Source organism: Sceloporus undulatus, chromosome 11 (assembly GCF_019175285.1).
Source record: "Sceloporus undulatus isolate JIND9_A2432 ecotype Alabama chromosome 11, SceUnd_v1.1, whole genome shotgun sequence".
Classification (NCBI taxonomy): Eukaryota; Metazoa; Chordata; class Lepidosauria; order Squamata; family Phrynosomatidae; genus Sceloporus; species Sceloporus undulatus.
This window is the reverse complement of record NC_056532.1, coordinates 3968874-3984841: the sequence shown is the minus strand read 5'-3', so window position 1 is coordinate 3984841 and position 15968 is coordinate 3968874. Positions and strand designations below refer to the sequence as shown.

At 51.3% G+C, this 15968-nt stretch overlaps 2 protein-coding genes across 3 annotated transcripts in view; both read left to right on the top strand.

The window, feature by feature from the left end:
- The window catches only part of MTMR4 (myotubularin related protein 4), a 38849-nt gene extending 26513 nt beyond the window's left edge, over positions 1-12336 (top strand). For both annotated transcript variants that reach the window (XM_042442479.1, XM_042442480.1), the window contains exons 5-20: positions 1096-1212; positions 1741-1823; positions 2028-2194; positions 2832-2928; positions 3305-3418; positions 3749-3945; positions 4097-4225; positions 4680-4791; positions 5384-5579; positions 6179-6364; positions 6850-7020; positions 7113-7267; positions 7676-8939; positions 9189-9299; positions 9592-9680; positions 10268-12336. In XM_042442479.1, coding sequence (XP_042298413.1) covers positions 1096-1212; positions 1741-1823; positions 2028-2194; positions 2832-2928; positions 3305-3418; positions 3749-3945; positions 4097-4225; positions 4680-4791; positions 5384-5579; positions 6179-6364; positions 6850-7020; positions 7113-7267; positions 7676-8939; positions 9189-9299; positions 9592-9680; positions 10268-10445 — 3366 coding nt within the window. In that variant the 3' untranslated portion in view covers positions 10446-12336. The remainder of the gene's footprint in view (positions 1-1095; positions 1213-1740; positions 1824-2027; positions 2195-2831; positions 2929-3304; positions 3419-3748; positions 3946-4096; positions 4226-4679; positions 4792-5383; positions 5580-6178; positions 6365-6849; positions 7021-7112; positions 7268-7675; positions 8940-9188; positions 9300-9591; positions 9681-10267) is intronic.
- Positions 12337-14465: 2129 nt separating this feature from the next.
- Positions 14466-15968, top strand: part of HSF5 (heat shock transcription factor 5) — an 11191-nt gene continuing 9688 nt past the window's right edge. The window contains exon 1 of the mRNA XM_042442244.1: positions 14466-15589. Within this exon, the coding sequence (XP_042298178.1) occupies positions 14644-15589 (946 nt within the window). The 5' untranslated portion in view covers positions 14466-14643. The remainder of the gene's footprint in view (positions 15590-15968) is intronic.

The following is a 15968-nucleotide window of genomic DNA, read 5'->3' as shown; positions in this document are numbered from 1 at the left end:
TGCAGGAAATCTCAATCCAAGCATACCCAGCATGTGTGTGTGTGTGTACATATATATATATTACACACACATATGTATATATAGAGAGAGAGAGAGTGAGAGCTGCAGGGACAAAATGAAGCTGTCCACGCAAGCCCCTTCTCATCCCTGCAGCTACATGGCGCTGAAAAAAACTCTGTGGGGATTTCACATCTCCTGCACAATTTCCCTGGAACCTGGAGGTGTGAAGCTTTCCTGTTAAGTGGCAAAAAGAGAAAAGAAGAGTACATCTATTTTTAAACGGCAAGGGTGGCTTCCACAAGCGCCACCCATTTCATGCTCCAAGAGGAGAAACACACAGGCTTGAGCTCGAATGAAAAGAAATGCAGCCCCTCGGCCCACAAGTTCTGGAGGATCCCCTTTGAGAATGTTGTCTTCTCGTTCCCTTTCACGAAAACCTTTGAACTGTAGTTGTGTGGCGTCGGCGCAGTTGTGCACCTTCAAGTTGTGGGGAGATAATTAGGCGGTAACTAATGATAAGTAGATCATTAGGAGACAGAAATCAGAGACCGATAATTAGGATTTGCTTAATAATGCGGTGGCTTAATTGCCCCTTGGGTGGTCAGTCATTAAGTTCATACACAACTGCCTTGTATTCACTCAGTCTTTTGGTCCACTTGGTTTGGGGATGAATGGACAAAATGTGGGCATGGTGGCCGCTGTTGCATTTGTTGCCCGTCGCCCAAAATTGGGACTCAAGGTGGCTTACAGTTTGAGCGAGAACAATGCAGCTGAAATCATACAGAAAGTGAACGATAAAATGGAAACCATTTCAACGTACATTAAAAAGTTAGCATGCAATAGGTTGCAGATAGAATCATAGAGTGGGAAGAGACCACAAGGGCCACCCAGTCCAACCCCATTCTGCCATGGGTCAGGAAGTGGGTCCCCATGTTATGCGCAAGATAGTACAATGCAAATTGTTACAGAAGTGCTGTTGGTTTATCCTCTCTTTCTGCCTCTGCCTCTCTCTCTCACACACACACACACTTGGCTTTTGTGGTCTTCAATAGTCCAAAGGCAGTGGCTTGAATGGGGCTTCTTTCCCTCTTCCAGGTCCCATTCCCAGTGCTGCAGGGCGAAGGTGTGGAATACCTGGGCCATGCCAGTGACGCCATCATTGCCATTTCCAACTACCGGCTCCATATCAAGTTCAAGGACTCCGTTGTCAATGTAAGTGCGCGGCTGCCTGTTGTCTGGTGCGCTTTGAACAGAGAAGCTGTAGGGGTCCTGTGCCAGGGCCCTGTTTTCTTGGAATCAACCCATGGCAAATCAGGCATCCTTCCCAAGTTCTTTCCATGCAGCTTGCATGGAAAGTATGGGAAGCAGATTGGAAAAGGGATAGACAGAGTAGGGTGACCGCCTCGGGTGATAGATGACCAGGAACAGCCAGAATTTTGCTCCTTCGCCCCTGAGAGATGTAAATGGCTGTCCAGGGCTGGGAAGTCCCTAATGCCAGGCTCCGAGGGATCCTCAGAGCGAAGCATTGTAGGATGTGTGGTTGGCAAAAGCACCACTGCCTCATGTTGTGAGATGGCGGTTGCCTCCTCTCGTTCTTCCTCTGCCCCAGTGTTGGTCAGGAGAGGACAACATAGGAGGCTGGCTTTTGTGCCCTACCAATGAGATACATCTAATGTGGGTTCCAAAGCCAGGTGACTAATTGGTGCCACGCACCTCTGCCTTCTCTCTTTCTTTCCGTAGGTGCCTTTGAGAATGATGGAAAGCGTGGAGAGCCGAGACATGTTCCAGCTTCACATTGTCTGCAAGGATTCCAAAGTAGTCAGGTAGGAGAAAGAGGAGAGGAGCATATCCGATTCTCCCCCTCCCCAGCTGCTTTAGTTATAAAGATTATGGCTTTTTTGCCATACTTATCAGCCCCCTTGGGTCCCCTGTTCATGAGCGACAGTGTCCCTTTCCCTCCTGCCTTCCTGAACATTCATGACAAGTGTCTCTGTGTGTCTCTCTCTCCCTTTTTCCATTTGGAGCAGGTGCCATTTCTCTACTTTCAAGCAATGCCAGGAGTGGCTGAAGCGACTCAGCCGAGCCATTGCGCGCCCCACCAAGCCGGAAGACCTCTTTGCGTTTGCTTACCACGCCTGGTGCTTGGGGGTCTGCGCCGATGAGGAAGACCAGCATGCCCACCTCTGCCGCCCGGGTGAGTACCAGAAATCCCAGCGACCGTCTCCATTACAAATCCAAACAGCCACAGGAGGACAGAGGTGGCTTTTTGACATGGCTTAATGCCTGGCCTGTCTTTGGGATGCAGAGATACATTGGGAACTCTTATAGCTCAATCCTCTGCTTATTTGGTTACCGATCAAGCCTTAGTCACATCCCAGTTGGATTACTATAATGCTTTCTATGGAGGGCTGCCTTTGAAGAGTGTTTGGAAACTTCAGCTGGTCCAAAGATTGCTAACTGTCTTGCTACTGGGAGGAGATAACAGTCAGGTTGCCATGATTGAGAAGGCCCTACTACTGCAGACCCACATAATAATAATGATGATGGTGGTCTGTTGAACTCACTGGTGGGACACAGAGGACCCCTCACTTCCCAGCAGATCTCACTCCTCAGACAAACGTATCAAGGAAGAGGTTCTCCTTCGAATCTTAAGGACCCACGTAAAGGAGACCCATTGAATCAGGGCAGACTCGGTGATTCAGCCCTTACATAAGTTCTGTTGACTGAGTGGGCTTAACGTTCATTGGGAACGACTGTCAGGACTTAAGGTGTCAGGATAAACTGTCAAATTTTATGCGCCGACTGAGACTCATGGCTTTGCCCATCGCCAGGAGACCACGTGAAATACCGCTTCGAGATGGAGCTGGCCCGGATGGGCTTCGACCTGCAGAACGTGTGGCGGGTTTCCGACATCAACAACAACTACAAGTGAGTTGTCGCTTTGCCCAGCCCTTTTGTGGCGAAGGGGAAATGAGTTCGCAGCATTGTGAAAACTATCCAGTTGCCCCCATGTGCTCTTGACTCTGCAGAAGCGACAGTCGGCATCTCTTGCCTCAGATGAGAACACCAGATACTGGCAAGGCATTACGGTGACATTGCTTTGAGGGTAGTGACAACTTGTCCAAGTCCATCTCTGCATGCAGTCGCACAATATTTAGTATTAAAATTTTGGCAGGCGCAAGAGATGCAAAACACCACACACACACACGACACGAAACTACTTTTCAGAGGGTGGGACACTCTTTGGCTCTTGTCCCTTAGTCAGGCACTGACCACCACCTCCCTGTGTCTCTTCCTTGCCTAGGTTGTGTTCCAGCTACCCGCAAAAGCTCCTCGTTCCTGTCTGGATCACAGACAAAGAGCTGGAGAATGTGGCTTCCTTTCGCTCTTGGAAGCGGATCCCAGCAGTTGTGTATAGGTACAGAACTTATACCAATTTCCACTTTTTTAAAAACCCCAGCACATGGTGAACATGCCCACCACATTCCCTTGAGGACATTTGTGGGGGTTTTGAGGCCAAAAAAAATCTTTCTGGGGAATTGGCAAATGCTCAGAGTGCCCTCTTGCAGATTTGACATCTCACCCATTCCTTGCCTAAAAGAAAAGCTGTATTTGGATATTGTCCCTACAAAGGTGAGGGGAATATTGGCACTTTGGGTTATGACGGTGCCTGTTGGTTCATCCCTTTGGCTCCTCGAAACCAGTCTCTGGATTTGTTGGACTCAGCGGGTCTTGGCTTCTCTTTCAGACACTTGCGCAACGGGGCAGTGATCGCCCGCTGCAGTCAGCCTGAGATCAGCTGGTGGGGCTGGCGCAACGCCGACGACGAGTACCTCGTAACTTCCATTGCCAAAGCCTGTGCCTTGAACCCGGGACAGAGGTTGGCCGGGGGGACCCCGCATTCTGGGCTCAGCGATGGCAGCGAGGCCTGCGATGCAGGGTTTGGTAAGGAGAAAAGATACCTCTTCCTTCTCCCAATCTAGAATCGGGAGGGTTGATGGGATGTGCAGTCTAAAATGCTCTAGGGGCACTAGGTTGGAGGAAGGCTGTTGCATGATCACAAGGAAAGAGAATCCAGACTGCTGTCTTTTTGCAGATTCGTCCCTGACGGCGTGCTCGAGCGTGGAGAGTTCGGCCACCCCGCAGAAGCTGCTGATCCTGGACGCCCGGTCTTACACGGCAGCCGTTGCCAACCGAGCCAAAGGCGGAGGCTGCGAGTGTGAAGGTACGGGTGGCTACATTGAGCTGGCCTCCTTGGTTGTGATCGTTGCTGCTGTTTCTTACCATGCAACCATCATTGCCAGAAGAAGATGTGGGACTCAGCTGGGTGCTTCTTATTAGGATGGGGATGGGGGAAGAATGGACCCAGGTGCCCAGGGAGAAACAAAACCCATGTTGCTAAGACCTGACCCACTGGGTTACAAAAATTGCAAAGCTTATTTTTCAAAAACAAACTTGTTCCTTGTGTGTGTGTTTGTGTGTGTTTTTGTGTGTGCATGCGTGCCAAGGATGGGCAAAGGGGGGTTCTCCAGATGGGGTTGGATTGCAGCTCCCAGCAATGCTCCCTGCTGGCTATCTTGCTGTCAGGGAGATACTGTCACATTCTTGCTGGGAGACCATTTCTTCTGACAGCAAGGACAGGCACCCACCAGGCTTTCTTCCTCCTTTTTACCTTCCAGAATATTACCCCAACTGTGAGGTGGTGTTCATGGGGATGGCCAACATCCATTCCATCCGGAACAGCTTCCAGTACCTGCGGGCCGTCTGCAGTCAGATGCCAGACCCTAGCAAGTGAGTTGGCATGGACTGATCCTTTTGGTTCAGATTATGGAGTGTCCGGCTACTTCTCCCTTCCCAGAATTTCCCCAGCAATGGCAACCGTTCCTCTTGGAGTCTGTGGCCTGGATTGGAACTTGGGGCTCCCCAGTTCATTCTTTCCATCGCATTGTCTCAAATTTGGCACCTGGGAATGGGTGGTGGTTTGGGGGCCCTCTCTCTGTTACTCTTTTACCTCCTTCCCTCCAGTCCTTCCCTCCACACAGAGCAGTGTGACTCCACATCAGTCCTTTCCCTCTCTTTTTCTCTCTTCCTTTCTTCCCCTGCTGTGTCTTTTTTAGGCCAGCCCTGCCAACCTTGCTCTCCTTTTCCCTGTTGCCATGGGATTCTTTCCTCCTCCCTTACTGGGGACTAGCAGCGTAAAGAGCCAAAGGGAGCGTTCTCTCCTACGTTCCACCAACGTAGACCGACAACCATTGCCCACTCCTCTATCAGTGGCTCCCTTAAAAGAAGGGTGGCAGGAGCATCTTCCGGTGGGCATCAGGAGAAACCTTCTGTGCCCTTTCCCCAGCTTAACCTTCCTCCTCTCTCCTTGTCCTTTTCCCAGCTGGCTTTCGGCCCTGGAAAGCACCAAGTGGCTGCAGCACCTCTCCGTCATGCTGAAGGCAGCCGTCTTGGTCTCCAATGCGGTGGACCGGGAGGGCCGCCCGGTGCTGGTGCATTGCTCCGACGGCTGGGACCGGACCCCTCAGATTGTTGCCCTGGCAAAGATCCTCCTGGACCCTTATTACAGGACGATGGAGGTAGAGCTTGCGCAGATAGGACCACAGGTTTTGGGAGAGTCTAAGCAGGATGCATTTTGCCACTATGAAAAATTACTCCAAAGCAGACAGAGTGCAACCTCTTTTCTCTCTCTCTCATTCTCTCTCTCTCTCTCATACACACACACACAGCTTCCTTTGTTTCCATTTTCTGGCTGGTCTAACAGGCTGTCATAGAAAGCACTCCGCTTTCAACTGTTTGCCTCTCCAGTGATTTGGAATAAGTTATCATTCTGTGAAAAGCGACAGTGACGGGCTTTTGAAGGTTCATTCGATTGGGAACTGGGCCCACTTGAGTTTAACAAAGCGTTGTTACCAGAAAGTGTATGTCGTATCTTTCACATTAGGGGGTAGATAAACCTGCCTCCTTAGATTTCATTCCATGTGCTCCCTGCCTTAGTTCAGAAGTCCTTTCTCCTTGCAAAGAGGCCCAAACTGTGGTGGGAACAAGCAGCAGTCACTGGGTGAGGAACAAGGGGATATGTGAATGAGAAAAGAGGGGGATTATTGAACCTCAAAACCATCCTCTCTGCCTCCTGGTGTCCTCCATGGTGTAACATTATCATCCTCCTCCTTGGCAGGGTTTCCAAGTACTGGTGGAATCCGACTGGCTGGACTTTGGCCACAAGTTTGCCGACCGCTGTGGCCACCAGGAGAAAGCCGAGGACCAGAATGAGCAGTGCCCTGTTTTCCTGCAGTGGCTGGATTCTGTCCACCAGTTGCTCAAGCAGTTCCCCTGCCTTTTTGAATTCAACGAAGCTTTCTTGGTAAGAACAAAGGTGTGGTAGTGGTGGGGAAGTCCCTTCCGGCAAAAAAATCCCTAGGTCCGTGTCTTAATCCTAGGCTGGCATTTCTAAGTGGAGAGGGTGGTTCATTTGCTCGCCTCTAGTTGAGCATAGCAGAGCCACGGAGTCCCAGGATTTTGGATTAGCCAGGGCTGAAATGTCATATTACTCTTCTAATCCAAAGTCATTTGATGTGGCTTGGTTTTGACTGGGCAAGACCCATTCGCTTTACAAAAGACCTTCTCCTAGTGGGGATGGAAATGACCAGGGACACTTTATTGTTTAACACAGGCCCTTGTATTTTTGGCCTCCCCTTCATCTTGTCATAAATATGGAACGCCTGCGTTCCAAGATTAGTTGCAGAACGATGAAAACAAGCTATCTCTGAGATGGGTGAAAGGCAGTCCTCTGTTAGCTGACCCCAAAACCTTAGCAAACAGGTTTTTTTGGGGTTTTTTGTACTGCAGGTGAAGCTGGTGCAACACACATACTCTTGCCTTTATGGGACCTTCCTCGGGAACAGCCCCTGTGAGCGCGAGATGCACAACATCGCCAAGCGGACATGCTCAGTGTGGTCCCTCCTGAGAGCCGGCAACAAGAATTTCCACAACCTGCTCTACATATCTGGCACTGACCAGGTGAGTGAGATTCCCATGGTGGCAGGATCTGAGGTTGAGAGGAATGATTTCCACCCTGTGCCCTAACTCTCTTTCCCTGCTTCCCATGGCAGGTGCTGCATCCAGTGTGCCACGTGCGAGCGCTGCACCTCTGGACCGCTGTCTATCTCCCAGCATCATCCCCCTGTCCTCTAGGAGAAGAGGGCATGGATCTCTACCTGCCTTCTGGATCTCAGAGTCAGGAGTTTAGCAGCAGGTCTCTCGACAGGTAAGAGTCCCAGGGCTTGCAGGATCCCATCAAGGACTATCATTTTAGGACCCGCCAGGTCCATTTCTGCATTTCACAATTATAGCAGTTTGATCGCACTTTAACTTCCATGGTTGCATCTTATGGAATCCTGGGTTTTGTAGTTTCATGAGGAATTTAGAATTCTCTGTGGTGTAAAAGGTCTCTAAGAAAAGAGATCTATATAAGCAGTTAAGCATTTCAACCTGACCAGAAAAGAAGCATGATTCCCTCTGACTTATTTTTTCCTTCAATTAAATTGAAAATGGAGCTTAGACGCATTCAGGATTGTTTGCAGGTGATGAGGCAATTTTTGCCCTCAGCTTTGCGAGGCCATAAGCATTTGCTGCCTGGATCTCACCCCCATCCTCTTCTCTTCTCTGGTTTCAGGTTACCAAAGACAAGATCCATGGATGACCTTCTCTCTGCCTGCGACCCAGGCAGCCTGCTGACCCGCACATCGAGCGATCCCAATCTGAACAACCACTGTCAGGATGTCAGAGTCAACCTGGAACCCAGACACCCCAATGCCGAGGAGACGGCGGCATGCAAAGAGAGCTTGGGAGAGGAACCGTCTCAGGTGGCAGAGCCACAATCGCAACAGCAGGAACTCTATGCCCTCAGTACTGGTGGTGGCAGCAGCGGCAGTTCTGACGGTTGCCAGATCGACCAGCAGCCAATTGTGGAGGACCACGGGGCGTCCCAGCAGCTAAACAACCCATCGCCAGAGGTGGGAGGAAGGGTAAGTGAGACGGTCCTAGAAGCAACGGAAAGCCCCCACCCAGTACCTCTTGGACAGAAGATTCTTTCCCAGGATTTGGCCAGAACAGAAGAGCCGTTCGAAAGGTTACCCTGTGCCCCCGCGAAAGACGTTGGCATGGAACCCAGGGGCACATGGAACTTGGTTGAACCTTCTGGCTTCCCAGAACCCTCCCTCCGGCCTTCAGCGCGAGCCCCTGGTTTTGGGAACCAGCCGGCTCTGAGCCTCCCGAGACAGGATGCTCCCAGCTGCCGAAAGGAAGAGGAAGAGGAAGGCAGACGGGGAAACGCGAGGCATGGGGAGGAAGGCCACCAGGTGGGGAAGGCTCAGCCCGAGTGGTGGAGGAAGGGGATTTCTCAGAGCCAAATGAGTGAGTTTTCTCTCCTGGGGGTCAACTGGGACAGTTTCCAAGGGATGGGGACTTCTGTCCCCGGGGGAGACGGGGCCCCGCGGCGACTCCTTTCCTACGGCTGCTGTAACAAGAGGCTGAGCCATCGGTACCTCTGGGCTTCGGGACTGGGCCTCAGTGGCCAGTGGCCTTCGAAAGACGGGGTCAAGCTCCCCGGCTGCTCTGGCCATTCTGGCCCTCACTGTATAGGCGGCCCGGCCGGGAAGGCCAACCGACCGTGGCTCCCCTGCCACTTGAAGCAGGCCCTCAGCTCCAAGCATGCGGCCCCCAGCAGCCCTTCTCCGGTGCCTCCCTTCTACCTGGACGACGACGGCCTCCCCTTCCCCACGGACGTCATCCAGCACCGGCTGCGGCAGATCGAAGCCACCTACAAGCAGGAGGTGGAGCAGCTGCGCAGGCAGGTGCGGGAACTGCAACTCCAGCTGGACATCCGCCATTGCTACCCTCCGCCCGCTGAGCCCCAGATGGACTACGAGGATGACTTTGTAAGTGCCTCCCCCTCGCCCACAGAGCCCAGCTGGGGGTTTACCCAGCTTAGGTGGGCATAACGTTCTAGACCAAAGGGATTGGAGGGCCATCAACTACAGGGACACATAATCCTAGAGTTGGAAGAGACCCCAAGGTCTCTCCCAGTGGGAGTGAAGGTTTTTGCTTTTGGGGTGAATGAGAGGTTCAAGAGGGATCTGGAAATGTTCCTAAATGTAAAGGGATGTTTGCTGTGGCTTCCCTTGCAGACTTGCCTCAAGGAGTCGGATGGCAGTGAAAATGAGGATTTCTATTCAGACCACAGCGAAGACTGTCTATCGGAAACAAGCTGGGAGCCTGTCGACAGAAGAGAAACGGAGGTACGTCACATTTCCCTGCAAGATGTCTCAAGGGGCTGGCCCCCTAGAAGCTGCTACATAGATAGCAAACGTGATATATAGTCCCCATTTTCATTGCCTGAGGGAGTCTCAAGATCTCCTTCCCCCCATTTGAAAATGTAACCCCTGAGACACAGCACTCCCTGGCCTAACAACCCTTTAAAGTATTCCAGGGGAAAGTTGTTGCTCCCTCATGGTTGTCTTTCGATGTTGTCAGCATTACCATCCTGTCCCACAGGACTGAAATCGGACTTGACACACTCATTTCTTGCAGGTCACACGCTGGGTCCCAGACCACATGGCCTCACACTGCTTTAACTGTGACTGTGAGTTCTGGCTAGCCAAACGCAGGCATCATTGCAGGTAAGGCTCAGCGGTTGCGCTGAAATATCACCGTTGGTCTTCTCGGTTTTTGTTCTTAGCCTTCCTCTCTCTTTGATAACTGCACTCCAAATATGTGTAGTTGGAAAGTAAACCTGCTGGGGCAGAGAAACTGGGTAGAAAGGGGACTATATTAAACTGAGTGGAAAGGGAACTGTTTGCCTTTGAAGAAAGACATGGATGAAGTGCTGGAAGACAAGGGTAGCAGGAGATCCCAGCTACGTTTTGGGTATAGTTTGAGGCAAATGTGTTTTCCAGCCACAGACCTTGGAGACCTCTGTGACATTTATTGCAAGGACCTATATTTATTTCTTCCATTCCTCCTCTGTTTTCCCTGCATAAGTGTAAGCCTTAGTACTTTATCCTCAGTTCAGCATCCCACAGGGACCAGGGAGGAACTACAACTCTCTACACATGGAGCTGTGGTTTCCCTTTGCTTTCTGAGGACCTCGGATGGGATGGCCAGAGCTTGCCTTGTGCCAGGGAAGAGTCTACTTCTCAGTTTCGCTGCCTCCATAGTTCAAAGCCCCAGTGTCACCGCCGCCCTCTTCTTTCTCCTTTCCTTCCAGGAACTGTGGGAACGTCTTCTGTGCCGGCTGCTGCCATCTCAAGTTGCCCATTCCGGACCAGCAGCTCTACGACCCGGTCCTCGTCTGCAACTCCTGTTACGATCACATCCAGGTCTCCCGCGCCAGGGAACTGATGAGCCAGCATTTGAAGAAGCCCATTGCCACGGCTTCCAGCTGAAGGCCAGACGAGGGGAAAACCTTGCCCGAGCCCAGCCTTTTCCCCCCCGACTCGGTGGACTGGAAGGAGAAGGCTGCCTCCGCTGTGGCAGCCGAGGAGGTCGGTCGGTCGGTTGCGCAGCACTTGGTCACCGAGCCGCGTATGCACTTGGCGGCGATTTCTCTCCCAACTCCCCCCAACCCACCCCACTTGGTGCCCCGTGTATTGGAGATGAGGAAATTGGATTAAAAAAAGTGTGATATGGCCCACACTATGGTACTGTTTGTGCTCTGAAGACGACCCGCGAGGCTCAATCGGAGACCGCACGGTTGTCTTTTCCTTCCGAGGGTTGACGGGCCGTGCGGCGTGTCGACTACTCTACGCTGGGCTCCCCGAGAGCGAGAGAAAGGCTTGGTTGGCATCAGACCCTTCTTTTCCCCCACCTGGATTGCACAAGAACAAAAATGGCAGCCCCAGAGATCAGCGGGAGCCTGTTTTTGGCTTGCTAGCCACTTCCTTGGGATGGCTCAAGGTTGCCAGCGGGATGCGGAAGGGGTTCCCTTCTCAAGTGGAAGGGATCTTTACAAATTCCTCTCATGGAGTAGACTCTGTCCCAGTGGGAAAGCAAAGTTTGGGCTTGTTCCACATCTTGCCCGCTGTGTTATGGGGCGCCCATTGGGGCTCTCCAGGGGAGAGACGTCTTGAGCTCCCCACGGCGTGTGTCCCCCGCCCCTTATGCTGCACTCGTGTCTCCCTTATTTCGGGTTGCGCTTCTAACCCTGCAAACCGGAGGAGGGCAGGCTTTGTGGGATTTCTAGACCTCCTGGAATGTGCTGTCTAGTGTGCTTTTGAGGGTCTCAGTCCAAAACTGCTGCTAATGTTTATTTCTCTGCACTTAAAACCATAGTCTGGGTGGGGTGCCAGTTGTGTGAGCGGGGAAGGGAGAAGGAACGCCAGCCCTGTTGCGAGGGGACAAGATGGACCGTTATCCATCCATGCCAAGAACGCTTCCCAGTCTGTTCCAACACCAGTCAACACTGTCTTTATGGTTCGGCAACCCAGAGTTATCACAAGACGGTGAGTGTGTGGCCTTTAAGGTGTTACTGGATTGCATTTCCCATGGCCCCCTTTTTGGATAGCTAATGGGAGCTGCAGTTCAATAGCATCTTCAAGGCAAACGCGTGGCTTTTGCTGTCATCCAAGCAAACTGAAATGGTTTAGAAAGCGGGTGTGGAATGCAAGCAGCTGAGGTTTTTGCTGGTCTCCGTGAGAGTTGTGTTCACCATCGATTGTATCCTCAAGGAGACAAGGAAATGGACATAACTGAGGAGAACGGTGTCCCCTTTGCCCAAAATCTTGGCACCCAGGAAGAAAGTCTGCTTTTTTAAACCCTTGTCAGCTGAGGTGGTGGTTCTGTCTTTCGTTCATCTAAATATCTTCCGCACTTCTGCCTGCGTCGGGTCATGTTAAGCCTAAATTCATCTCGCCACACTGGATCTCCCTGAATTTGCCAGGGAAGGAAAGAGAGGAGACTTCGTATTAGCAAACGGCGGGATCTCCGGTTTTTAAAAACATCACAACATTTGGCCATACTACTACGAACTTTGTACAAAGGGATGCAAGGAGGAGGAGGAGGAGGAGGAGGAGAGTTCCGATCCGGTTCCACGTTGGGCTCATTTGCACAGACGTAAAACGGCAAACATCAGAAAGCGAGAGAAGGCAGCCGCGGTTGAATCCAAAACGGCTTTTTTTGGCGCTCGTGGATTTCGCGTCTCCGTCTCGGAGCAAAACCAAACGGGGGAAAACAAAACACAGAACGACCCAACAACTCCGAAACGAGATCGGTAGCTTTGTGACGAAACAAATGTGCTGTAAGAAATTCAATACGGTTGAATAAAATCTCTATATTAGTGCTGCTTTGTCGGGATGCCTTACTTTCAAATGGCCTTTTTCTCGGGATTACCGGGCCAAGCGGGCCCTAATCCCAGGTATAAGCGGGGCTTGCATTTGGGGATCCGTTTGTATATATGAACATTTTCAAGCTCGATAAAGAATCCGTGGATCCGGAGAGTTGGGTGTAAGTATTTAAGAGGAGGATTATATGATCCGGGGAAAGTGCCATCTTCTCTGTTCCAAGAACGCTTAACTGGCTGCCATTTTGTGGCGCAAGGAGCCTCATAGAACCATTGAGGAGGAGGTTCTGGTTATTTTGGATATCTGGAAGAAATACCTTTAATGGTCCAATTTTAATTTACATTTTTATTAGAAGTAACAGCCATAGTCGAGTTCGGCATGAGGTGGAAATTTACTCCGGGGAGCAACTACTACAGCTCCCAGAATGCCCCAACTATGCCCGGCTGGGAGCAATTGAAAGGGCAGCTGGAAGTAAACGGCTTGTATTTAATTCTAACAGGGAGTAGGCAACTCTTTCAAGGGAACTCTCTGAAAAAACTTACTCGGGGGCTACTACAGCTTTGCAAAATGGCACCCTGGAAGTGTGGAGGGGGGGGGGGTTCTGGGAGTTGCCAGCAAACCAAATGGACACCTGAAAGTGAGTGGTTTTTGTATTTATTTATTGAAACAGAGTGGGCCAAAAGGTGCTCTTTTCCATGGATGGGGACTACAACCCCCCCAACTGCCAAGTCACTACAACTCCCAGAATGCCCCCAAACGCCCACAGCCCACAAGCATGGGGGATTCTGGGAGTTATGAGCCCATAAGAACAGCTTCTCTAGGAAATGGATTTCTGTATTTCTTTTGAAGGAGTGGGCTGGAAATTAAGCTTTGCTTCCAGGGACAAGGGCTAGAAGTCCTCCCCAAAATGCTCCTCAAAGCAAGTTGACTACTGCAGCTCCCAGAATGCCCCAAACACAGGGGGACTTCTAGTACACAAATGCTGGGACTTGTCATACACAAACCCTTGAGGTGTGCAAATGAATACCTTCAAGCTTGGATATTTAAAATAACTTGTGTTTTTATTTGTTTTATTTTGTTTATTTAAATACTCGTAGTACACACAAGAGAACTGACTTTTATCCACTTCTGGGGGGGGGGGGGCTTTTGAGGCCATAGGCGTGTTGGGGGGGATTCTGGGAACTGCAGGCAAATAATAATAATAATAATAATAGCTTGGAATTAAATTTTGTTTTGTTTTGTTTAAAAGTCTCCATGCATCCCCAACAGAGAAGACTTTACTTGATGGGGAGGCACTACACCTCCCAACACTACTATTGTGTGGGGATTTCAGGCCTATATATGAAGTCTATATACACACACACACACATACACAGATATATACGTATATATATATATATATATATATATACATACACACACACATATAGAGAGAGAGTACTCTGTGTGTCTCTCTCTGTATGCATGTGTAGGGGCCTTGTATCACAAACATCATTAGTGTATATACATAGATAGATAGATAGATAGATAGATAGATAGATAGATAGATAGATATAGATGTTTGTGATACAAGGCCCCAAAGGACTTATATTTAAAATGGTGTTTGTGATACAGTATATTATTTTTTTAAGCAAAGTGACCAGAGGAGGTTACTTGAAGGGAAGAGGCCTGTGTGCTTAAATAGTGTGTGTGTGTGTGTATATATATACACATATATATATAATATTTAAATAAAATGATCACAGAGGTTACTGGAAGGGAAGGGGCTTGTGTGTTTATATTTCACATGTATTATTATATATATATGTGTGTGTGTGTGTGTGGTTCAATAAATTATATAGATATAGATATATATAAACAAAGTGACCACAGAAGAGGTTATGAGGCCTGTGTGTTTAACATATAATACCTATGATTATATAACAATATATATGTATGAATAATACCAAGAGGCCTGTGTGTGTATGTTTTGTGGGGGATGCTGGTGCTTGCGATACGTAAGGCCTTTATTCTGACTGGCCCGAGGAAGCGAGGCCTGGCTGGGGCCTAGCAGCCAGAGGCGTCGAACGGAGGAGCGGTTGATTGACGGCGGCGTCCGTTGGGAGCGCGGCCTCCTCGCGGCGTCTCCGTTGGGGCCGAAGCGGCTAGGCAAGAGCGCGGAGGGAGGGAGGCGCCGAAGGCGGAGGCCTTCTAAATTCCTGTCAGGAACATCTCTCTCAAGATGGAGGCCGCCGGAGGCCTTCCTTGAGAGGAGAGCGCGATAGAGAGAGACACAGAGAGGCCTTCCTTCCTTCTCGTTTCGCCCATGGAGGACCCTCTGCTGTCGGCGGTGGCTGCCGTGGCGGCGGCGGCAGCGGCGGCGGCCCCGATCAACCCCAACAACTTCCCGGCCAAATTGTGGCGCCTGGTGAACAGCCCCCGGTTCCGCTCCATCCGCTGGGACGCCCGGGGAGAAGGCCTCCTCATCGACCAGCCCTTGTTCGAGGCCGAGCTCCTCGGGGCCGGAGCAGGAGGAGGAGGCGGGAGTAGCAACGGAGGAGGAACCTCCAACAACAACGGAGGAGGAGGAGGAGATGGCGTGGCCTCCATGGCTGCTGCTCCTCCTGCTCCTGCTCCTCCTGCGTCGGCCATCTCCTCCTCCTCGCCTCCTCCTCCGCCTCCTCCTCCTTCTCAGGCCTCGCCAGAGTTGTTCAAAACCACCAACTTCACTAGTTTCATCCGTCAGCTCAATCTCTACGGCTTCAGGAAAGTGGTTTTAGGCCCTCCAGGTGGAGGAGGAGGAGGAGGAGGAGGAGGTACTCCTGGGAGTAGCACTGGCAGCCATGTTTGTGGTGCTTCCTCATCTTCCTCCTCCAACTCTGGTCCTGGTTCTGGTTCTGGCCCTTCCTCCCCAGGAGGACCCCTGCACCACTTCCACAGCCCCCACTTCCGCCGGGACCGGCCGGACCTCCTGGTCCACCTCAAGCGCCTGACCAGCGCCAACAAGGCCAAGCTGGCCGCCGGTTTGGAGGTCACCAGCCGGCCCCCCAACCGCTTCCAGCGCCTCCTCAGCACCTCACTACACCATCAGCAACAACCCACAACGCCGATGCAGCAACAACATCAGCAGCATCCCTCCTCTTCGCCGCAGTCGCCGCAAGCGCAGCCGCAACAACAACACCCCGGCGGGGAAGGCCTCTTGGTTCACCACCACCAGCACCACAACAACAGCCCTGTGGGGCAGGCCAAGGGCCACAATGGCACCAAGCCTGGTGAGGAGACACACACGAGAGAGACAAAGCAAAGAGAAGACGTGTCTCAATATAGGAAAACAGTGGCTCACAAAAGGGCCTGGCCATGTGCAAACAAGGCCTCTCTGCACATGCTCAGCCTCCGCCTCCAGCTTTGGAAGGGGAGCGCCAGGCCCAGTATCCCCAGTTTGAGGATACTGGGAGGGTCTGCCTTCCCTCCTCTCCAAATTGTAGCTTCCCCCACAGCAAAGGTCTGCTTATGGGGGAAAAACACATACAAAAGCATGCTCTTGGGAGTACAAATCCCATTGCTCCCAGCCAGCAGGCTCCCTGAGGTCATAGAAAGACCTTGGGTAAGCTTTGGAGGGGAGCGCCATGCCCAGTATCCCTGGTTTGAGGA